Consider the following 25,384-nt stretch of genomic DNA (forward strand, 5'->3'; position numbering starts at 1 on the left):
ATATAGATACAGTTTCTTTTTCAGTTTTTTTTTTCTTTTTTGGTTTTTTCTTTTCTTAGTTTTTTTCTTTTTTAGTTTTTTCTTTTTTTTAATTTCTTCTTTTTATTGATTTGTTTTCTTCAATTTGTCAATGTTCATTTTAACATTGACACTTGGAAAAATCTTTACATGCCAAGCAAGCTAAAGCTCCAACAATTTATATTAAACCTGAAAATTTGGGGTATCTGTTTTAAGGTTTTCGAATTACTTTAATCTATTGTCAAAATATATTGAAATATTTGTGCAATTCCCAGTTTTTTTAGTTTTTTCTTTTTTTTAGTTTTTAGCTTTTTTTGTTTTTTTTTAGTTTTTTGTCTTTTTTATTTTTTTACGTTTTATCTTTTTAGGTTTTTTCTTTTTTTAATTTTTTCAATTTTTATTTTTTTTAGTTTTTTCTTTTTAGTTTTTTTTAGTTTTTTACCATTTTTCTTTTTTCGAATTACTTTAATCTATTGTCAAAATATTTCGAAATATTTATGCAATTTCCAGTTTTTACATTCTAGTTTGTTTTCTTTTATTTATATAGAAGATATAATCTGGCGTAACGGACGGACAACTTATTTTTATATATATAGATATATATATATATATATATATATATATATATATATATATATATATATATATATATATATATATATATATCTATATTCACAGGTGGGACATAGGGACACAACTACAATGGCGCGTAACTAATATGGCGCGTAACGACTTTGTAAATTTGTTTATCGTCAATCTATAAAGGATTTAGTTTAAACGTTTCATGGCTTTAAAGGCATTTTTGCTAAATATCAATTAGACTAGCTTTCATTTCTTTGTTTTAATTTATTTTTCTGGTACAATTTGATATGAATGGCATAAATTTTTCCATCGCCCGTAATTATTTTTTGTAAAGAGGAAAAAGCCTTGGGCTTTTTCATCGCTGGAATCTAGTAAAGAGCGAACGACAGCTATAGTGTTTGTTGACATTATCGTGTTTACAAGTGCAGCACGAACTTGTTGGTAATTTGTCCTAGTTTGTGTTGTAATGTCAAGAGTTTAAGGAACCCTTACACAGAAGAAGTCGGATTAGACACGGATGAATGAGTTTTTCTGTTCTCATCGTCAATTCTCGTAAATAAAACTTATCAAAATCCGCCAACCTACAATTGTCTCTATTCTGTGAAACTTAATTTATTTGGATGTTTGTTTCTGTGTTCGTTTTTGCGTTTAGCTCTTTATTATTACTTGTGTTCCTTCGCTTCTGTGCCCCTTCGTCCCTGTATCTATTCCTGTTTTGTCCGTATGTTAAGTCACGCGTTGGTTCCTGTGGTTTTTCCCTCCTGCGTCGCTTCATTTTAATGCCCTTACCTTTTCTCTATTTTAGCTCCTGTTCCTGATGTTTGTTCTTGTTTTTCTCGCCTTGTTCTTGTTTTTATTTATTATTATTATTTTTTTTTTTTTTGGGGGGGGGGGCTGATTCAGGAAACACTCTTTTAGGGCCATTAATAAACCGTATATTTTTTTGGGGGGAGGGGGCTGAATCGAGAAATATCATCTGTTGAACACTCTAAAATATCGTTACGTCCCAGAATAGGTGGGTATAGTTGCTAGTCGAGTCCACTTAGAAGTTAGGATATTTGTAGTGTTTGTGCTAAGAAAAACCCTATAAATAAATAAAATGTCTCCAGTTGTCTCAATATTTTCTTTAGTTTCAGTACGCTTTGATGGTGGTATGATGTCATATCAACTGCTAACTTTTTCATGTAAAGTGCAGTTGATATTTCAGTTAAGTTGTTTATTGGTTGTCCAACACAATTGTAGCTTTTGGATTTTCTGATATTTACATTTTCTTTGTCTTTTCAAAATCCATATACACTGAAAATTTCATTCCATTTGCTAAAAAATTCTTTTTTGTGTTTGTGAAAAGTTACGTTTTGTTTTATTTCTATTAACTATCAACTCTGTAATAGAGTTAAATAGAGTCTTGACTTTCGATTTACAGTCAAATGAGTCCTTTCTTCAATTTCTATGATCACCTCTTCCATGTGAAGTGTGGGGGGATAAAGGAAAATTATGCATAGAAGAACTTTATACATATACACTAATACATGGAAATCCTCGCTCTTTACTTAGGGCCCCCAAAAGGGGACACTGACCACAAAAGCTACAAAAAACTAAAATCCAATAAAAAATAAAATAAAAAAGATATAGTATATTCATTTTGAGTGATTTTCTATTAGTATTTTACAAATTATACACATGCGTTAACAAAATTAACTCGTACGTAATAAAAACTGCGTAAAAATATGCACATGCCAATCTTCAATACTCATATAGGGAAAAAGAAAATGTGGGTGATAAAAAAAAACTCTGATTAGATATTTGAATTCAGGATGAAAAGTTACTCAATGTACGATGCAAGCGCTCCATACGCAAAAGTCTTTCTCAACAGGTGTAATCCGCTTAACACAAAATAGTTGTGTATTTTTATCTTTCAGAAAAATCTTGTCAATTTTTCCTGCGGAGTATCTGATTTGTTTGCACTCTTCGAAGAAAATGGTCGACATGAGGTTGCTCATGTATCATTAGTATCAGGAAACGCTGTATGGGTACAAGATGATGTTTGGCAACAACGAGTTACTTATCTTGCAATTGATCAGTTAGATCCGCTTGAAGTTTATTTGAGTGACATATTGAAACCTTATAATTACAGCGAAGAGTCCATATTTCGTGCACTAACGGTAAGTCTCTGTTCTTGGGTTACTTATCGGTATTAGCAATTTGTTATAAAAAATGTGCCATCTATAGAATTCATACCCATGATCTTTGGAATAATAGTCTGTTACTGTTACTGTTTATGGTAGTTCTTGCCTAATTGGGAGTCATCTTAGTCACTTGGCAGCATATATCAGGCAAAGGCGTAACATTATTAGTCAAAAAGTTTGGGGGGGATGAATTTTACCGACTGGCTGGTCATTTTCACACCGCCGTTTATCGTTGAGTCGACTCAATTTTTTATCGAGTGGCTGAAACCATTGGGGGGGGGGGGTCCCTCTCCCTGCCAGATACGTGTCGCCCCGGAGGTTAGGTATATTTTCTAGGCTGCAGGTTCGAACTCGCAAATATCTAACTCCTAGTTATTTATGATTACGCAGATGACGCGAAGTAATGTTCGTTCCCTGTGTTTTGATTATATTTATGGCAAGTATATTTAAAAGTCGGGAACGAGACGACTAACAGACCGCTAAGTGATGCAAGGTGACTCCCATAACTGCAGCGCTTGATTATCAAGAGGAGGATCTGACCCCTCGCCCATTACGATCTGTTGAAAGCTTCCGCTTTGGTCACCTTCATGAAAAACCACAAAAAAATCTAATAATTTTTAAGTCTCATGTCCCAAAATAAGAACAAATCTTCAGAGAAATTCAGAAAATTTATAGGAGGGGACGGACCCACAATCGTGTCCTAAACCTAGAGGTACATATAACGGGAATGACACCTTAAACCCTCAAATGTAACCACCATTCCCTGCTAAATTTCTCACTTGTAATTGCTACTTGGTTTTCAATAATACACCTTTAAGGTTTGACATCATGACAGTTTAAAAATAGTACAGGTTTCTATCTATCTATACATGTATATAAATAAGTTGTCTGTGTGTGTGTGTGTCGAGTGACGTCATGTTTGTGTGTCGACTGACTTCATGTTAGTTGACTGACGTCATTTTAAGGATTGCGCTGTATGCGTCATGAAGTTGTTTGTCGACTGACGTCATGTTTGTCAACTGATGAAATTACATACCGGGACACCGGGACACAAATGACGACCGGGACGCAGGGAATATAAATGACGACCGGGACACAGGGACACAACTATAACAGGGACGCGGGGGGCACAGGCGGGATATATAAATGACGACCGGGACACAGTGATTGTTCGAATAGAAATTACAGACCGGGACACCGGGACACAAATGACGACCGGGACACCGGGACACAGGGAATATAAATGACGACCGGGACACTCAAAGAGAAATTACAAACTGGGACACCGGGACACAAATGACGACCGGGACACAGGGAATATAAATGACGACCGGGACACAGGGACACATCATTAGAATAATGAGGTATAGATCTGAATACGGATTTTTTTTCCCATGGACATTTATATGTTGCATGTTCAAGAGTCAGTAAACCTGACAATCTATTTATATGCATAGACAATGGGACAGCGAAGAATGTTGTATATTCGCATGTTTTACGTAGTTAAAAACACATATATATATATATATATATATATATATATATATATATATATATATATATATATATATATATATATATATATATATATATATATATATATATATATATATATATATATATATATATATATATATATATATATATAACACCATATATATAACACCAACTAGGTGTTGGGGTGGCGCTAAGTGCCACCCCAACAGCTAGTATATCTATATATATAAAAATAAGTTGTCTGTGGATGTGTGGGTCTGTCTGTCGGGTGACGTCATGTTTGTGTGTTGACTGACGTCATGTTTTCGACTGACGAAATTACAGACGGGGACATCGGCACACAAATGACGACCGGGACATCGACACATAGGGAATATAAATGACGACACTCAAAGGGAAAGCGACCGGGACACAAGGAATGTTCGATTAGCAATCACCATCAACAAAGCACCGGGACACAAATGACGACCGGGACACAGGGAGTATAAATGACGACCAGGACATAAGTAAAAAAAAAACTAAAAAAAAGGTAAAAACTACAAAAAAACTGAAAAGAAAAAAAAAACTAAAAACTAATAAAAAAACTAAAAAAGCTAAAAAACTAAAAAAGAAAAAAAAAAAGAAAAAGGAAAAAAAATGAAAAATAAAGGAGAAAAACAAAACTAAAAAAGCGAATGTATATACAGACCGGGACACCGGGATACAAATGACGACCGGGACACAGGGAATATAAATGACGACCGGGACACAGGGACACAACTACAACGGGGACGCCGGGGGGCACAGGGGGATATATAAATGACGACGGGGACACAGGGAATGTTCGATTAGCAATCACCATCAACAAAGCTCAAGGGCAATCATTAGAATCATGAGGTATAACTAAAAAAATAAAAAAAAGTAAAAAACTTAAAAACTAAAAAAAAGACCAATTCAAAAACGAATGTATATACAGACCGGGACAACGGGACACAAATGACGACCGGGACACAAGGAATATAAATGACGCCCGGGACACTCAAAGAGAAATCACAGACTGGGACACCGGGACACACAAATGACGACCGGGACACAGGGAATATAAATGACGACCGGGACACAGGGACACACCTACAAAGGGGACGCCGGGGGGCACAGGGGGATATATAAATGACGACGGCGACACAGGGAATGGTCGATTAGCAATCACCATCAACAAAGCTCAAGGGCAATCATTAGAATCATGAGGTATAGATCTGAATACGGATTGTTTTCCCATGGACCATTATATGTTGCATGTTCAAGAGTCAGTAAACCTGACAATCTATTTATATGCACAGACAATGGGACTATGCCCACAGACTATGCCAAAAAACTTGCTGCTGATAGAGAAAGTCAGAAAAGAAAGCGTGCTGAGGAATCAAAAGAACGGCAAGGAAACAGGCTTGAGGCTAAAGAACGCAAAACCGCGCAGTTAGATGAAGATCCACCTGGACAGCGAGAGTCAAAACATATCAAAACTGAAAATGATAGCGATGATGATTGGGTTTGGGATTTTGACTTGGATAAGGGCATCAATGCCTACCAGATTTTAGTTAAAAAAAACAAAGGTTCGGCGATATGTATTTCATAGTGAAGCTGAAAAATAAAGAAGAAAAAGAAAACTGAAAAAAGAAAAAATGTAAAAAACTAAAAAATACTAAAAAGAAAAAACACTCAAAGAGAAATTACAGACCGGGACACAAATGACGACCGGGACAGAGGGAATATAAATAACGACCGGGACACTCAAAGAGAAATTACAGACTGGGATACCAGGACACAAATGACGACCGGGACACAGGGAATATAAATGACGACCAGGACACAGGTATTTAAGAATATCGTTCAAAGACAAATTTTTAATTGTAAGAAGACCGTTGAAAGAGAAATTTCTAATTGTAAAATGACTGAAGAACCTACAATGGCAAGAAGAAAAAGAAAACTGAAAAAAGAAAAAATGTAAAAAACTAAAAAATACTAAAAAGAAAAAACACTCAAAGAGAAATTACAGACCGGGACACAAATGACGACCGGGACAGAGGGAATATAAATAACGACCGGGACACTCAAAGAGAAATTACAGACTGGGATACCGGGGCACAAATGACGACCGGGACACAGGGAATATAAATGACGACCAGGACACAGGTATTTAAGAATATCGTTCAAAGAAAAATTTTTCATTGTAAGAAGACCGTTGAAAGAGAAATTTCTAATTGTAAAATGACTGAAGAACCTACAATGGCAACACCCGAGGAAGCTGCTCAAAACGAATGTATTCAAGCCGAAGTAGCTGAGTTGGTAAAGCGTTATGTTTCAGGTTCTAGGTCCGAGAGGCTCCAGGTTTGAACCTTGGCTTTAGCATAAATACAAAAGAAGAAAAAAACTAAAAAAGGTAAAAACTACAAAAAAACTAAAAAGAAAATATATATATATATACTAGCTGTTGGGGTGGCGCTTCGCGCCACCCCAACACCTAGTTGGTGGGGGCGCTTCGCGCCCCCCCCAAGCCCCCCCGCGCGCGTAAGTCGTTACGCGCCATAATAGTTACGCGCCATTGTAGTTGTGTCCCTATGTCCCACCTGTGAATATAGATAGATATATATATATATGGTTTTAACTACGTAAAACTTGCGAATATACAACATTCTTTGCTGTCCCATTGTCTTTGCATATAAATAGATTGTCAGGTTTACCGACTCTTGAACATGCAACATATAATGGTCCATGGGAAAACAATCTGTATTCAGATCTATACCTCATGATTCTAATGATTGCCCTTGAGCTTTGTTGATGGTGATTGCTAATCGACCATTCCCTGTCCCGGTCGTCATTTACATCCCCCTGTTTCCTCCGGTGTCCCCGTTGTAGTTGTGTCCCTGTGTCCCGGTCGTCATTTATATTCCCTGTGTCCCGGTCGTCATTTGTATCCCGGTGTCCCGGTCTGTATATACATTCGTTTTTTAGTTTTGTTTTTCTCCTTTATTTTTTTCCTTTTTTTTTCTTTTTTAGCTTATTTAGATTTTTAGATTTTTTAGTTTTTTTATTAGTTTTTAGTTTTTTTTTCTTTTTAGTTTTTTTGTCCCGGTCGTCATTTATATCCCCCTGTTTCCCCCGGTGTCCCCGTTGTAGTTGTGTCCCTGTGTCCCGGTCGTCATTTATATTCCCTCTGTCCCGGTCGTCATTTGTATCCCGGTGTACCGGTCTGTATATACATTCGTTTTTTAGTTTTGTTTTTCTCCTTTATTTTTTTCCTTTTTTTTTCTTTTTTAGTTTATTTAGATTTTTAGATTTTTTAGTTTTTTTATTAGTTTTTAGGTTTTTTTTTCTTTTTAGTTTTTTTGTAGTTTTTACCTTCTTTTTAGTTTTGTTAATTTTTTTTTTTACTTATGTCCTGGTCGTCATTTATACTCCCTATGTCCCGGTGCTTTGTTGATTGCTAATCGAACATTCCTTTTGTCCTGGTCGCTTTCTCTTTGAGTGTCGTCATTTATTTTTTTCTTTTTTAGTTCTTTTAGTTTTTACCTTTTTTAGTTTTTTTTAGTTTTTTAGATGAAAATTTTTTTTAGTTTTTTCCTTTTTTTCTTTTTAGTTTTTTATTGGTTTTTACCTTTATGTTAGCTTATTTTTCAGTTTTTTCCTTTTTTTATTAGTTTTTAGTTTTTTTGTAGTTTTTGCCTTTTTTTAGTTTTTTCAGTTTTTTTTTAGTTTTTTATTGGTTTTTACCTTTATTTTAGCTTATTTTTCAGTTTTTTCCTTTTTTTTATTTTTTTTTAGTTTTTAGTTTTTTTAGTTTTTTACCTTTTTTTAGTTTTTTTAGTTTTTTTAGTTTTTTAGCTTTTTTATTTTTTTTATTAGTTTTTAGTTTTTTTTGTAGTTTTTGCCTTTTTTTTAGTTTTTTTAGTTTTTTAGCTTTTTTATTAGTTTTTAGTTTTTTTTGTAGTTTTTGCCTTTTTTTAGTTTGACAACTTATTTTTATATATATAGATAGTTTTTTTTTTTTACTTATGTCCTGGTCGTCATTTATACTCCCTGTGTCCCGGTGCTTTGTTGATTGCTAATCGAACATTCCTTTTGTCCTGGTCGCTTTCTCTTTGAGTGTCGTCATTTATTAGTTTTTTCCTTTTTTTCTTTTTAGTTTTTTATTGGTTTTTACCTTTATTTTAGCTTATTTTTCAGTTTTTTCCTTTTTTTTAGTTTTTTTTTATTTTTTATTTTTTTTAGTTTTTTACCTTTTTTTAGTTTTTTTAGTTTTTTTAGTTTTTTAGCTTTTTTACTTTTTTTATTAGTTTTTAGTTTTTTTTTGTAGTTTTTGCCTTTTTTTAGTTTTTTCAGTTTTTTTTTTAGTTTTTTATTGGTTTTTACCTTTATAGTTTTTTTAGTTTTTTAGCTTTTTTATTTTTTTTATTAGTTTTTAGTTTTTTTTGTAGTTTTTGCCTTTTTTTAGTTTTTTCAGTTTTGACGTCACCTAATCCAGTTTTTTCAGGTGACGTCACCTGACACATCCATCCATCCATCCACAGACAACTTATTTTTATATATATAGATATATATATATATATATATATATATATATATATATATATATATATATATATATATCTTCTATATATATAAAAATAAGTTGTCTGTCTGCGTAACGATGACTCTGGTCAAACATTTTCAGATCAATTGCTGGCAATTGGAAACGGAAAGCTCCCAGTAGTGGGAAAGCCAAGAATGTTGTATATTCGCAATTTTTACGTAGTTTGAAACACATATATAAATCTATCTATATTCACAGGTGGGACACAGGGACACAACTACAATGGCGCGTAACTAATATGGCGCGTAACGACTTACGCGCGCGGGGGGGCTTGGGGGGCGCGAAGCGCCCCACCAACTAGGTGTTGGGCTTGCTGCTTGATGCTGAAACTTGCTGCTGATAGTTCCTCGGCACGCTTTCTTTTCTGACTTTCTCTATCAGCAGCAAGTTTTTTGGCATAGACTCTTTGAGCATCTTCATCAGTCATTGTAAACTTAAACATTAATAGATTTCTACGTGAACATATGTCTTATATAACTTGAATGACGTCACCGTCAAAGCAAAAATGACGGCAACTAATTTCATGACTTAATTTCAGAACTTAATTTCTGTGTTGACTGACGTCATGAAATTAGTTGTCGTCATTTTTGTTATGACGATGCTTAGTATATTGTAAAACACATTAATTTGGTTAATAATATACCATTTAAAACACCAAAATGAACATGCTGGAGTAGTCACTCGGTGAGAGAGGGTGTCAGAACGGAGAATGAAGGTCCCAGGTTCAAATCCTGGTTAGGCTAAAAAAGGTAAAAATCTAAAAACTAAAAAAAAAACTGAAAAAACTAAAAAAGGCAAAAACTACAAAAAAAAAACTAAAAACTAATAAAAAAAAATTAAGAATAAAAATAAAAAAGATAAAAACTAAAAAAAAAAGTAAAAAGAAAAAACGAAAAAAAAACTAAAAAAGCTAAAAAAAGGTAAAAACCAATAAAAAACTGAAAAGAAAAAAAGGAATAAAACTAAAAAAATTTTCATCTAAAAAACTAAAAAAGGTAAAACTAAAAGAACTAAAAAGAAAAAAAAAACTAAAAAAAGGAAAAAAAACTGAAAAATAAAGGAGAAAAAGAAAACTAAAAAAAATATAAATAAAAATAAAAAAACTAAAAAGATAAAAACTTCAAAAAAAACTAAAAAGAAAAAAGAAAAAAACTAAAAAACCTAAAAAAAGGTCAAAACCAATAAAAAAAAACTAAAAGGAAAAAAAGGGAAAAAATTAAAAATTTATTTCATCATATACCAATTCAAAAACGAATGTATACCGGGATGACGACCGGGACACAGGGAATATAAATGACACAACTACAACGGGGACGCCGGGGGGCACAGGGGGATATAAATGACGACCGGGACACCGGGACACAAGGAATATAAATGACGCCCGGGACACTCAAAGAGAAATCAGAGACTGGGACACGTCATGAAATTAGTTGTCAGGTGACGTCATGTTTCTGTGTCGGCTGACGTCATGAAATTAGTTGTCGTCATTTTTGCTTTGACGGTGACGTCATTCAAGTTATATAAGACATATGTTCACGTAGAAATCTATTAATGTTTAAGTTTACAATGACTGATGAAGATGCTCAAAGAGTCTATGCCAAAAAACTTGCTGCTGATAGTTCCTCAGCACGCTTTCTTTTCTGACTTTCTCTATCAGCAGCAAGTTTTTTGGCATAGACTCTAATTTGTATATTACAAATTATACAAATATTTGTATATATTTGTGTAGAATCTAACAAATTAGCAATCACCATCAACAAAGCTCAAGGGCAATCATTAGAATCATGAGGTATAGATCTGAATACGGATTGTTTTCCCATTGACTTTTATATGTTGCATGTTCAAGAGTCGGTAAACCTGACAATCTATTTATATGCACAGACAATGGGACAGCAAAGAATGTTGTATATTCGCAAGTTTTACGTAGTTAAAAACATATATATATATATATATATATCTATCTATATTCACAGGTGGGACATAGGGACACAACTACAATGGCGCGTAACTAATATGGCGCGTAACGACTTACGCGCGCGGGGGGGCTTGGGGGGGGCGCGAAGCGCCCCCACCAACTAGGTGTTGGGGTTGCGCGAAGCGCCACCCCAACAGCTAGTATATATATAGATAGATAGATTTGTATAAATATTGTCAATAAAAATCCCTGTTAAAGCTCACCAGCACATATGGAAACTCAGGGATCAATTGAAAATTTCAACAGTATATTCATTGGTTCTTTAAAATGTCGTCTTCAGACCTGTATGGGAGTTGGAACTTAAATCATCCTCTAAGCGTCTGAAAACCAAATTGTGAATGTTTTGGCTGACAATTTAAATTCTGACAATTGCGTTAAAGACCACATAATCAAATGGGGAGGAAAACTATCCTGGACTTAGATTATGCTCATGATCTAAGCCTCCTATATGAAAGTCTGAACAAAATGATTGAGCTTTTAGAGGTTTTGCAAGTTCAGGGTGCTAGAATATGTTTGAAAATGAATGTTAAGAAGACCAACTCACCAAGGCTTAAAAGTACAATAGCCAAGGCTCAGGGGTTTTTTTGCATTTAATTTTTTTTTGGAAGAATAGGAAGAAAAGTCTACAAACCATGATTAGAATATTGAAAGCTACAGTGATGACAGTGGTCAAATATGACAAGCATGGGCGCTCCGAAAAGCGGATGAAGATTTACTAGATGTTTCCAGAAAATTTGCCTACGGGTTTTTCTGGTTACCCGGCTGACTGACCTCATTTCAAACAGTAGGCTGTACGAAAAATAAAGGTTTAGATGGCTAGGGTACGTTCTGCGGATGAAGGAAGGCAGATTGTCGAAGATTGTTCTTTTCGCCCAACCATCTAGGGCTAAACAGAAAGTAGATCGGCCTTGTCTGAGATGGGAGGATGGCATAAAGAAAGATTTAAAGGGAATGGGAATTTGCCCCCTGCCTAGATTAAAAAAAGATCATTTTGCCGGCCCCTCTCTCTCTCTAAAAAACAAAACAAAATAATGACAAATGTAAGTTACTGGCTACAAGTGAGCCTAAAACCTTTTCCAATTATCTTAAACATACTGTATTCTATTATTCAACAACAGGCAGTATGAGAAATTGTCTCATAAATATTATCAATAAATGGTTTCTCCATAATTTAATATTATCTTCATAATTTTATTTCAAAGATTGTAAATAATCTCTAGAAAATCTTCTATAGGTTAATTTTGTATGTCCAAATAATCGTTTTCTTCAAATTATTATTTCAATCCTCTAAGCGCTCTTGCTACAGACGTCGATTACTTAGACGTTTAACCGAGTGAAGTAAACCCCAATCTAATAGAGTTATCTACAAAATCTTTGAACTCGAACTTTATCCTACTCTATTCTTTGAAGAGCATTAGATGTCAATAGCGCTAATTTATTTGAATCTCTTAGTTTTCGATTTTTTTTTTTCAATTTTAATTTTACTGATAGGTAGGCTATATTAAGCTAACTAAAGTTCTTAAGATGTTTCTAGCAATCTATCTAAAAGATCAAACTCTTTTCTTGTAGGTAGTTGTTAAGGAAATTTTACAATCTTCTTAAAAATTGCTACTTAAAAATTCAGTGTGTTATATTTGTGCCTAACTTGGTGTAGTTTTATACTAATCCCCGGCTGACTTGAGTCGGAGATTTTCGCCTTAGATGCTGTTTTTTTTTGTCAACGAAGGAGGTTGCTTCTGATTGAAGACTTCCATTTATGTTTATTTATTACTACTACTAACAACTCACCGCAATACCAAGCCGCATGAGGCCAACACTGCAACGCACGCTCCTCCTCCATCCTAATCTATTAAAGCCTCCCTCTTTACACCCTGCCAGGAAGTTCCCATTTCCCTTAAATCTTTATTTATGACATCCTCCCACACCAGCCGTGGACGACCTGCTTTCGGTTTAGTCCTAGGCGGTTGACCAAAAAGGACATTCTTCGGCAAACTGTTATTCTTTTTCTGTAGAACGTGACCTAGCTATCTCAATCTATCTCTTACTATAGCGCAAGAAAGTGGGACTGAGCTACACTTTTCGCACAGCCTACTGTTTAAAATACAGTCGGCCAGATAGGTACCCAGAACAATTCGTAGGCAACGTCTCTGAAAACATCTAGCAAATCTTCATCCGTTTTTTGGAGTGCTCAGGCTTCTGAGCCATATTTGACCACCTATATCTTTTCGTTCTTTTAGACGTTCGTTACATCATTTATCATTATTATATCGTCATTCTTTTACGTTCATTATAGACTGCACGATAGTAGACTTAGCCCGCGGTAAAACTAGGCTGTTAGACAGCCGCTACTAACCAGCCGCTTGTAAATATCGCCATCAGTCAGTGGAACTGAAGGGTCCACATTATTAGTAAATAGCCGCCAGTACAGTTGCGGTTGATAACTTGAAATCATTGGATGTATAATACCTGGTAAGCCGTGTCTTTTGCATATCTGTTAAGATAGTCTGTAAGAAAAGCGTCCCTCAGATAAGTATAATGTGGGAGTAAATCTAGACATGTTATAATGTCTTTGCCTGGCCACTTGTTTCTGTCAATCATATTCACTGTTAATCATGAAAAAGAAGTAGAAAGGAATAAGAAACTAAATAACACTGCGTAAAACCAAATAGATACGACTTAATTCACCAGCCGCCTGTTAGCAACTAGTTTTCACATTGGACGGCTCGCGCCAGAGAGGAGATCACGTGACTGTCAGTATATGATAGGTAGCGCTAAAAAGTTAAACTCATTCAACCTCTGTTTGTGGCTAGTAAAAACTAGCCCGTTGGCATTCACCAGCTGCTGGTTCTGGATCGGAATATGCTGTTTGCTGGTAATATTACTAGGGGCTAGTTAGTAGTGGCTGCTTAAAAGGCAAGAGTGACCGCGGCTTTAGGAACATGCTTATTACCACTTGTGTTTGTTTCGTTGGAAGCTGATAGACTATTAGAAGGCTTTGACCGAATGGCTATTTCAGAATTTTTGGACTTAAGAGTCCGTATTCCTTTGTTCCTTAAAATACTTAAAAACTCTAAATTTATGTTTGGATGAGCCTTCGTAGGTGGTCTACGGCCAATTGTTCGATACAAATACCACAGGAAAACGTTAGCCAAAACAAATAAACTTGCATACATAACATATCTTTTTGCATACGTATCCTTTTTCGGGAAATATTCGAATTCGTTTTTTTTTGCTGGTAGGTAGGCAGAGGGTTTAAGCCTCTGTTGTGAGGTTTTCACATTGTTGAATATGTTGGCTAATTTTTGGAAATATTGTATCCTTTTTCAGAGACATGCTTCCTGTTTTTAAAATCTGATTTTTCTTGTAGTGATTACTTTTGATAGATTACTTTAAACTTATCTGACTCTTCACTAACTGTTAACTATTATGAATAGTTTTTTGATTATATTTCTCTGCCAAAACTCAAAATAGAGTATAACAAATTTTTATACTTGCTGCAATTTTGTAAAAGTATATTTCTGAGTGCAGAGACTAACAATGTCAATATAGCGTGGCTTGAAAATTTTTATAAAGTTTTGGTCATTTCATGGTGTTAATGATGTTAGAGAAGATCGGAAAAAAGCGAAGGTGTTTCATACTATTTTCTTTTCCAGGATTTTAATCTGAAATACAGACTAGACATAGTTAAAGGCACAATGAAAGAAATGGTTGTGGAAGTCATTCAAAACCGTTTCAATCAGCTCTTGGAAGTCAATTTAGAAGCAGATGTTGTTGATGTATGGAAGGAATTCCGAGAGCTTTGTATCTCCAATGAGTCGAATATTACTTGGCCGCTGAGTATATTTTCTAGCATTGACTCTGGATTAATTTTGCTTCTCCGGCGCAATGCGGTGGGTGTCATGAGAAGAAAGGATGACTTGGAGGTATTATTTTCCCTTGAAGCAATATCTGAATTTGGAAATCTGGAAGTTGCGGAAGTCCAAGCAGTTTTTGAAGTCAAACTTCTTCTGAACGACATAAGACAGTTTCTTGCTGATAGACAGAATAGTTTTTTTCAGGAGCTGCTTGAAGGACGCACTGAGCCATTTGAAGTTGCCGCTGAAGTTGCAAATAGACTGCATGGTGAGCACGGGATGGTCACCACTGTTACCTCCCGTTTCCTTAGTAACATCTCCTCAATCAATACTGGATTTCAAGTGATTGCCCAACTCTTAACACCGTCAATTGATGATACAGGTTGTGTCCCTAATGAGAAGCTCGTATCATCTTTTTCGCAATCCTTGGCTGAAAGATGTTTCTCACAAATGACTGAATTTTGTTACGAACTCTGTCGTGATCTTTTGGTTCTAATTGAAGTTTTGAATATGAGACGCAAGTTTGTTGGCCTTCAAAGTAGAGATGAAATAGCAATAAATGCCACAATCAAAGCTGCTTTTAGTCAACATACTCTAGCTTTTTGGCTGATGAAATGGCTCTGCGAAACACCATCTTCTAACTTGCAAGCGATGGTAAAACATATTCATGCTAAAAAGTTACCATTGGTAAAAGAAGTTGCAGAAATATACAATTTTAGTGGTACGGAAAACAGCAAAAATCTGACTGACCTCTATCTTATGAGCTATGGCTCTAAGATGGCAGCATTGAATATAAGACGTGATTATTCCTTAGATGTCACCATTGATGTCCTCCTTCAAGCAATCGGACGGAGCATAATTGCACAGCTTTTAGCTCAGCCGGTCAAGCTCTTAATTGCTTTGATATCTTCTTGTGAATATGTGGCTCTACAGACTTATATTCATTATGCAGAGAAGCAATCTACAAATGGAAACCAGTCTGGTAAGTAAAACTGCACCATCGAAAATTCTATACTCTAGTCAGGATTATAGTCCAAAAATGACAGTTTTGTCACCATTTTAGGTTACATTAAAAAGAAACATTCCAGCCTACATAGAAATGAAAATCAAAGTCAGATAATTGGCTATAAATGCATATCTTGTGCTTGACAAAAAAAGTACTAATTAAACAAATGATGTAATACAAAAGCCAAATTCTGTCAACATTCTTAAAATAGACAATACTTTGTCTGCTGGTTTTGTAAAATAAAATAAACAAATAAATAAATTATACTATTTTCAATTAGTAAAGAATAAATTTAAAATAATATATCACATATTATTGAACCAGCTATAACTTTATGTAAATTGATTTGTCCTTATTTTTTTCTCAAGAAAAGCACTAAATTTTTCCGTGGAAATTTCCACTCTACTATTTTTTTATGTGAAAAAAAGGATTGGTCACGATTCGGGAAAGTCCGTTTTTCCCTCCCAGTTTCTTAATATTCTTCATAAATCGTCTACTGACTGAAGATTAAAAGAGATTAAAGATACTTTTGAAGTTTTCATGGGGGGTATATAGTAAAACTATTTAAAAGTAGACTGACTGTTTAATTATTAATTAATTTATTAATTATTCGTATAATGATATTAATTCCTGGTTTTGTTTTTCATTGTTATCAAACAGTTCGTGGTAACGAACTGTAGTAAGGAGCGACCCGGCTCAATAGTAACCAAAACTCTAAAAAATGGAATTTTGATATCAGTAGCTGCATCAAAAGAACCGCATTTTAATGCTTATTTCAAATATTTAAGTTTCATCAAGTTTAGTCTTACCCATCAAAAGTTACGAGCCTGAGAAAATTTGCCTTATTTTAGAAAACAGGGGGAAACACCACATAAAAGTCATAGAATCTTAACGAAAATTACACCGTCAGATTCAGCGTATCAGAGAACCCTACTGTAGAGGTTTCAAGCTCCCATCTACAAAAATGTGGAATTTTGTATTTTTTGCCAGAAGGCAGATCACAGATGCGTGTTTATTTGTTTTTTTTGTTTTGTTTTGTGTTTTTTTTGTTTTTCCAGGGATGATCGTATCGACCCAGTTGTCCTAGAATGTTGCGAGAGGGCTCATTCTAACGGAAATGAAAAGTTCTAGTGCCCTTTTTAAGTGACCAAAAAAATTGGAGGGCACCTAGGCCCCCTCCCACGCTAATTATTTTTCCAAAGTCAACGGATCAAAATTCTGAGATAGCTATTTTATTCAGCGTAGTCGAATGCTTACGTATAGTAATGGCTATTGGAAAGTGTACAGGTGTTTTCGGGAGGATTTTTTGGTTGGGGGAGGAGTTGAGAAGAGGGGGATATTCTGGGGGAGCTTTCCATCGAGGAAATTGTCATGGGGAAGAAAATTTCCATGAAGGGAGCGCAGGATATACTAGTATTACTTAAAAAAAACAGTGAAAAAATAAATATGAAAAATTCTTTTCAGCTGGAAGTAAGGAGCAGCTATAAAACTTAAAACGAACAGAAATTATTACCCATATGAGGGGCTCACCTCCTCCTAATACCTCGCTCTTTACGCTAAAGTATTTCTAGTAATGTCAACTATTTATTCTACGGCTTTTGTGATTCAGGGGTCATTCTTAATGAATTGGGACAAAATTATATCTTTTACTAATAAAAAGATTCGTAAAAAATTAGAAGTTCTAGTTGCCTTTTTAATTAACCAAAAAATTGGAGGGCAACTAGGGTTCCTCCCCCGCTCTTTTTTTTATCAAAATCATTCGATCAAAATTATGAGAAAGCCATTTAGCCAAAAAAAAAGAATATGCAAATTTCGTTTTAATTATTCCTCTGCGGAGAGCCAAAATCAAAACATGCATTGATTCAAAAACGTTCAGAAATTAAATAAAAAAAACTGAAAGTAAATAGAAAATAAAAACAACTGAAAGTAAGGAGCGACATTAAAACTTAGAACGAACAGAAATTACTTCGTATATGAAAGGGGCTGCTTCCTCATCAACGCCCCGCTCTTTACATTAATGTTTTTTACTGTTTAAAAAAAAGGGTTGAGAGAAAGAGTCAAACTTTAGTGTAAAGAGCGGGGCGTTGATGAGTTGACAGGGCTACCACCTAAATGAAGACAGAACCTTTTGAAATTTTGTCATATTAAAATGTGAGATCTGAAACAGAGCCAGCAGCTTCTGTTTCCTCCAATTAACGTAAGCTTACACGACGTAGACGAAAGCAAGGGTAGCCCAATGAAAATAAAAAACCGTTGACAACCGATAAAGTTTTGCATTTTTGTGTGTATTTTACTATTTTTACTCCACATTTTAATACTTTTATAGTGTTTTTGTGGGTAAGAAATGAATTATTATCATTATTAATCTGTTGTATTAATTTGTCATAGCAAAAAATAAGTCAAAATTTGACTTCTATCGTCTTGCAACTTACTGAACATAAGTATTGGGTGAAAAAGAATCGAAGTGAGAGAGATCTATTTTGACAGAAAAAAATTGATAGAAAAATTTAAATCTTTAAAAGAATGAAACAAAACCCTGGATGAATCGATTCTTGACTCCTATCCTTCTTACGTAGTCTATATTTCTATTGCGATTCATGTTTTTAATTGTTTTCTTTATTTAGATCTGGCCTACAAATTTTTAGCAATCTATCTGTGTGGAGAGCCGGAAAAGGCTTGTGACTTATTCATAGAGGGATTCAAGAAAAAGGTATTTAGGGAAGTTTTTCAAGAAGATTTTTGTGATGAATCAATGGGAGGAGAAGAGGATCAAGAAGCTAGGAATACTCAGCATTTGGATTATATTATGAAGGTTAGATTATATAATATTGTGAGTTAACTGGAATATCTTCCTTAATGTTTATTAACCTGGAAGGTCATTTATTACTTTAATTTAATCATCATTTATTTACTAATGAAACCTAAGTTTATAGGTAGTATTATTTATAAAATTGAATCACTGAATAGCTTTTCGCTAAGAAAATAATGCTTATGATTTCAAGTTTGAAACCTTAATTGTAGATTTTGTGCTGTTTTTCTTCAACGAGTCTCTTGACGTACCTGAAAAAGAAGCCTCTTTTGGAAACCTCTTTGGGAATAGATTTTCCACGGTAATTGAGCTTAGAATTGTCTTAAAAGAATAAGAATTATTCTTTTGTACAAGACAGCTTGGTATACAAGTTTGGAGCTTTTTCGGTGTTGTGAGAGGGTCTGGGGACTCCTCTCTGTCAGCAGCTCCTTCCTCCGTTCCTAAACTCTAAAGACAAACTCTGCCCGCATTGCTTATACTGGGGACACGGTGGAACTAGGTAAGACATTTATCTTAAAACCCATAAGACCCGTATCTTGGTAAGACCTTTTTGTGGAAACCTCTGTGGTAATAGATTTTTCACGGTAATTGAGCTTGGAAGTGTTTTAAAAAATTGAAATTGTTATGTTTTCTTTCGCACACGACAGCTGGGTATACAAGTTTGGAGTTTTTCGAGTCTTGTGAGAGGGTCTGGGGACTCTGCTCTGTAATCAAATTCTTCGTCCGCTTGTATACTTCTTCTGAGATTGCATTTTGGAAATTTTGAGAAGTAGGTGTTGCTTAGATATCATTAATATTGGAAAGTTCGTCCGGATACATCGTGAGGATTTTCTTAAGTAATCATTTTTAGTGTTTTTTTTAGTTTACATTATCTCTTTCTATCTATTACCGTGCTTGCCTTCCACTAGTTTGCCTAGCCAGAACCTTGACTGCGAACAGCGCTGCAGCGTGTCCTTGAAAGATGGCGCCTCTGGAGGAAATTACAGCCTAATAAAGGACGCAGAATTGCTCTGGATTTTTGACTAATGGATAATTTTTTTTAGATTCATTTCTTCTGGTGGGCTTTATTTGGTTGAATAACCTATTTCCAGCTATGTAATCTATTATATACTGCCTTCCCATTTTAGGGTAACATGTTCGGGCATGAATGTATAATTAATCGGCAGTAGAAGGCTTGAGAGTGCAGGTCCTCGACTCTTGTTAATGGGAAAGTACCTCCATGTATGGAAACCCATATGGTGACAAAGGTGGACCTGGGATTGCACAAAGTTTTCATTCAACTGGAGGTCCCCGTTACTTCTTGCTGTCCCGATCTAAGACAAGTTATGTGCTTCATACGGCCATCAGAAGAATCATCAGCGTATGACGTGAATTGGTGGACCCATTGCCCTTTTTGACATCAAAACTATTTAAATAATTTAAATAGCATTGAAATTGTGACTCTGGCTGTTTCTCTGCTGAAAACAGCTATCGTACCGACTTTCTGACTGACGGATTCAGTCGTTTTGAACTGAACAATGGATTCAGTCGTTTTGAGCTAGTACTATGGGTAATAAAGTGGGCAACATGGTAGGACTCCACACTTGTTGGGGTCCCGCCAACAAGTAAGCGAAGCAGAGAAGGCATTAAAGTATGAACCAAAGAGATGTGAACTAAGGAGACAGGTTACTAAGAAGGTCCCTAGGAGATACTAAGAAGTAACTAAGGAGATAGGTCATATGAGAACTTGAGGAAAGTAAGGGAAGCAGAGAAGGCATTAAGATATTAACTTAGGAGATGTGAACAAAGTAGATAGGTCACTAAGAAGGTCACTAGGAGATATTAAGAAGTAACTAAGGAGATAGGTCATATGAGAACTCGAGGAAAGTAAGGGAAGCAGAGAAGGCATTAAAGTATGAACTAAGGAGATGTGAACTAAAGAGATAGGTCATTAAGAAGGTCACTAGGAGGTATTAAGAAATACCTAACGAGGTAGTTCACATGAGAACTGGGGGAAAGTAAGGGAAGCAGAGATGGCATTAAAGTATGAACTAAGGAGATAGGACACTAGGGGATACTAAGAAGTAACTAAGGAGATAGGTCATTAAGAAAGTCACTAGAAGATATTAAGCAGTACCTAACGAGATAGGTAACATGAGAACTCGGGGAAAGTAAGAGAAGCAGAGAAGGCATTAAAATATGGACTAAGGAGATGTGAACTAAGGAGATAGGTCACTAGGGGATACTAAGAAGTAACTAAGGAGATAGGTCAAATGAGAGCTCGAGGAAAGTAAGTGAAGCAGAGAATGCATAAAGTATGAACTAAAGAGATGTGAACTAAGAAGATAGATAACTAAGAAGGTCACCAAGAGATGCTAAGAAGTAACTAAGGAGATAGGTCATATGAGAACTTGAGGAAAGTAAGCGAAGTAGAAAAGGCGTTTATGAATCAAGGAGATGTGAACGGGAGGAAATGCACAAAATTGCTGAGGATCTAGTAGATGCAGTGAGGCAGTATAATAGTAAAATATTGTATTGGCATGAAGTTGTCAGTCTTGGTCAGTCCCAGTTAAAGATACGAACCGGGCCTCAATTAATGATCAGGGAAGTGGTAAAGAGAGTTAGGCGGAAATTTTGAGAATGTTCTATACTCTAAATAATTTTTGTAGGGAATTGAATTGAAAAGTTTAAAAAAAGTTTGAATAGTCGGAAGCGAAGGATGATATACTTCGTAAAAAGAATTAAGAGAGATCAATAAAAGAATTAAAAAGCAAAAACAAAAAACAAAGCGTCTGGTGCTGATAGTTTGGTAAATTATTTTTTGAAATAGTTGTAAATATATCACTTGTTATAAATAAATAAATAAAGCCGTAAATGTATAAAAGTTATACAAAAAAGCTATAAATATAAAAAATGTAAATAAAATATGAACATGAAAAGTTGTAAATAAAAATATAAGCAAATTATAAATAAAGCAAAGTTGTAAATAAACCACTTAAGATTATGCATATAATTTTGAAAAGAGGGAAGCACCTAGTGATCTTGGGAGGACCTTATTGAAACCCCTTTATAAGAAAGGGTACAAGAGTGAGAGTCGTAACCTTAGAGGTATTAGCTTGGTTTCTATAGAAATCGTATCACTTAGCATTACGATATATTCATTGGACTAAGAGATCCTGTTGACACCGTTCTAAGAAAAAAAAAAAAGGTGTAGTTTTAGGAAGGGGCGAGGATGCATCCAATTTCCAATTATGAACTGGGAAGTATCTGGACTATCAGTCTCTTTAGTTCTCAGTTGAAAAGATTATGGACATGCGTTTGATTTAACTTCGGTCGAGGTTTTATTCTTCATGGAGGTTATTCCAAATGAGTCTATTGAAGGGATTAGTGCTATATATAAGAAAAATATTGTTGCGAGCAAGGTAGGAAGTGAGGTTAGTCGTCGGTTTGGTTTTGAATCATCAGTTAATCAGGGTGTTGACCTATCCCTGTATAAATGGATTATTTTAATGGACTTCTTCCTAAGGATCTTGGCAAAAGGCTTTGGGAGAGTGGAATCAAATAGGAACGTGAAACTCTTCTGGACTTAGGTTATGCTAATGATTTGAGTGACCTAGATGAAAATAGTAGCAAAATGAATTTATGTTGGAGGTTTTGTGAGCTCAGGGTGCAAGAATTTTTTCGAAACTTGATGCTTGAAAATCAAATCCCTTACACTAAGAATAATTAATGGTAAATAAATGATGTTGGGTAGCGAGAATATTGATCGAGTGGATTACTTGGGTAGCGAGAATATTGATCAAGTGGATTACTTGTCCTACCTAGGTAATATTCTTGGTAAAGATGGTGGACACAGTGAAAATGTAAAAAGTAAAATAGCCGGGGTCCAGGCTGTTTTTTTCATAGTTGAAAAAAATCTGAAGAACACGGAGATGTCTGCGAACCAGGATTAGAATATTGGAAGGCGCCTGACAGTAGTCAAGAATGGAATATCGGTGCTTCGAAAGGCAGAGACTATTTGCTAAATATTTCCCCGGGAAATTATCTACGAATAGTGTTGAATACCTGCTTGACTGACTCTATGTAAAAAAAAACAATCTAAACGAAAAAATACGGTGTTATCCCTCCTTCTAGTGCTGTAATACAGAAAGATTTAGATGGCTAGGACACGTTTTACGGATGAAAGTAGACAGAATACCATATTTTGTTGGCACCAACCAAGCACCGATCACAGTCATTATTTACCAACACCGGCACCGATCATTGGCAAAGATGGGGCCAAATCAAAAGGATGTTGTCGCTGAGCTGGGAAGAAAGATGTCATAAAGAAAGATTTAAATGAAATTAGAACTTCAAGGGAGGGGTTAAAAGTGAACCTTTGAAAAGATTGGGGCGAAAGAGGAGCGTGCGCAGCTGTAATGATCTCAGACGGCTTGGTGCTACGGTGAGTTATTAGTAGTAGAAGTAGCATTACAGCAGTGTAGTCTTTCAATTAGGTATTACTTATTGTTTGCAGCGTAATTGCGACCTATGTGATCTTAGAGGATTTTAGAGGATTTTTTTGTGATCTTAGAGGATTTTAGAGGATTTTTTTGTGATCTCAGAGGATTTTTCTTTTGTTATTCTATAAAATAGAAGTACAATCCTACCAGGCATAAACACAAGGGTAGCCCTTTGTAGTTTGCATACAAGGTTCTTGGCCTCTCCCTCTCCTCCCTGGAATAATATATGAAGATTATTATGATATTTGGCTATAATTCCTTATATTCCACATAATTTGCCTTTCCCCCCTTTTCAGAAATTTTATCCGCCTGAGGTAAATTTCTGCCCAAATCTTAGTAATTGACTCTACAATAATTTATTTTCAATTGAGGAAGTAAAACAGAAATAGTTTCAAATGAATGAATTGGATGTATTGAGAGGGGTATGGACTTGAAAACGTCACGCGTGTACCAGGAAAGTTGAAAGCCTGTAATCGGTATAGGATTCATTTGTTCATTCATATTAATCTCTATTCGTTTTAGGTTTCGTATCTCATCTTAACTAATTTACGCTGGCTTTTAGTTTCAAATTGGTACTTTTCTTTGTGTAGAAAAGCTTTTTTTATTTACAATTATTTACAATAATTTATTTTCAATTGAGGAAGTAAAACAGAAATAGTTTCAAATGAATGAATTGGATATATTGAGAGGGGTATGGACTTGATACGGCTAGAATTTTGTATTTCTGTCCAGTTGGTGTTTTGGGAAATTAATTTTACCAAATGGTATTTGTATATATTATTTATAAAAAAAAAAATTAGCAATTGGTATTTTGCAAATTTGAAAAATGTTTGGTAAATGAAAAAAAACTTAGAAGATTAATCGATCAATTGGGAAACGCTTATGGGACTTGGTTTCGTCGTTTTTGAATCCAAAGGAGTTCAGTGACTGTTACTCATCTATTTTTACATTTATTTTTTTGTTTATACATTCTGTTGGTTTAATTGTTGATCTAGTCTTTTGTTTTGAATTCAATATTTTACTAGCATAAATTGTATTCTGAATTACATTTATCCTTATAATGTATTTCTTAAGCCAAAAGTATTTAATCATTTAATTTTATGACCTTTTTTTTTTTTTTGTAGGTAATATCGATATTTGAAGGTGATAACTTACACGAATGTGTAACAGATTTGGCAACGTTAGCCCTGGAATCATGTGATCCTCATCCTGCTTTGGCAGTAAGTTTTGCTCTGTTTTTGTTTTGCTGCAAAAAAAATATATTAATAGGAACATTAATCTTATGCTATCAATACCACTTTATATCTATACTAATCCCTCCACTGCCTACCAGATTTTAGTTAAAAAAAACAAAGGTTCGGCGATATGTATTTCATAGTGACGCTGAAAAATAAAGAAGAAAAAGACAACTGAAAAAAGGTAAAAAACTAAAAAGAAAAAAACACTCAAAGAGAAATTACAGACCGGGACACAAATGACGACCGGGACAGAGGGAATATAAATGAAAACCTGACAATCTGTTTATATGGACAGACAATGTGACAGCAAAGAATGTTGTATATTCGCAAGTTTTACGTAGTTAAAAATCTATATATATATATATATATATATATATATATATATATATATATATATATATATATATATATATATATATATATATATATATATATATATAAATAAGTTGTTTGTTTGTGTGTCTGTCTGTCGACTGACGTTGTGTTTGTCCGCATATGACGTCTGATGTGATACGAATTATTTCATCATATACCAATTCAAAAACGAATGTATTCAAGCCGAAGTAGCTGAGTTGGTAAAGCGTTATGTTCCAGGTTCTAGGTCCGAGAGGTTCTAGGTTCGAACCTTGGCTTTAGCATTAATACAAAAGAAGAAAAAAAACTAAAAAAGGTAAAAACCACAAAAAACTAAAAAGAAAAAACTAAAAAAAAATAAAAAAAGGTAAAAACTACAAAAAAAATTAAAGAGAAAATAAAACTAAAAACTAATGAAAAAAACAAAAAAATTAAAAACTGAAAAAGAAAAAAACTAAAAAAGGAAAAAACTGAAAAATAAAGGAGAAAAAGAAAACTGAAAAAACTAAAAATAAAAAAAACTAAAAAAGTTAAAAACTACAAAAAAACTGAAAAGAAAAAAGAAAAAAAACTAAAAAAGCTAAAAAAAAAGGTAAAAACCAATAAAAAACTAAAAAGAAAAGAAGGAAAAAAACAAAAAAATTATTTCATCATATACCAATTCAAAAACGAATGTATATACAGACCGGGACACAGGGAATATAAATGACGACCGGGACACTCAAAGAGAAATTACAGACTGGGACACTGGGACACAAATAACGACCGGGACACTCAA

At 34.5% G+C, this 25,384-nt stretch overlaps 1 protein-coding gene across 5 annotated transcripts in view; it reads left to right on the forward strand.

Moving 5' to 3' along the window:
• The window catches only part of LOC136032902 (nuclear pore complex protein Nup160-like), a 114,783-nt gene that overhangs the window by 32,798 nt on the left and 56,601 nt on the right, over positions 1-25,384 (forward strand). For all 5 annotated transcript variants that reach the window (XM_065713337.1, XM_065713335.1, XM_065713338.1 and 2 more), the window contains 4 exons: positions 2,520-2,762; positions 14,518-15,700; positions 18,349-18,536; positions 24,139-24,234. In XM_065713337.1, the coding sequence (XP_065569409.1) occupies positions 2,520-2,762; positions 14,518-15,700; positions 18,349-18,536; positions 24,139-24,234 (1,710 nt within the window). The remainder of the gene's footprint in view (positions 1-2,519; positions 2,763-14,517; positions 15,701-18,348; positions 18,537-24,138; positions 24,235-25,384) is intronic.

Source organism: Artemia franciscana, chromosome 11 (assembly GCF_032884065.1).
Source record: "Artemia franciscana chromosome 11, ASM3288406v1, whole genome shotgun sequence".
In the NCBI taxonomy this organism is placed as follows: domain Eukaryota; kingdom Metazoa; phylum Arthropoda; class Branchiopoda; order Anostraca; family Artemiidae; genus Artemia; species Artemia franciscana.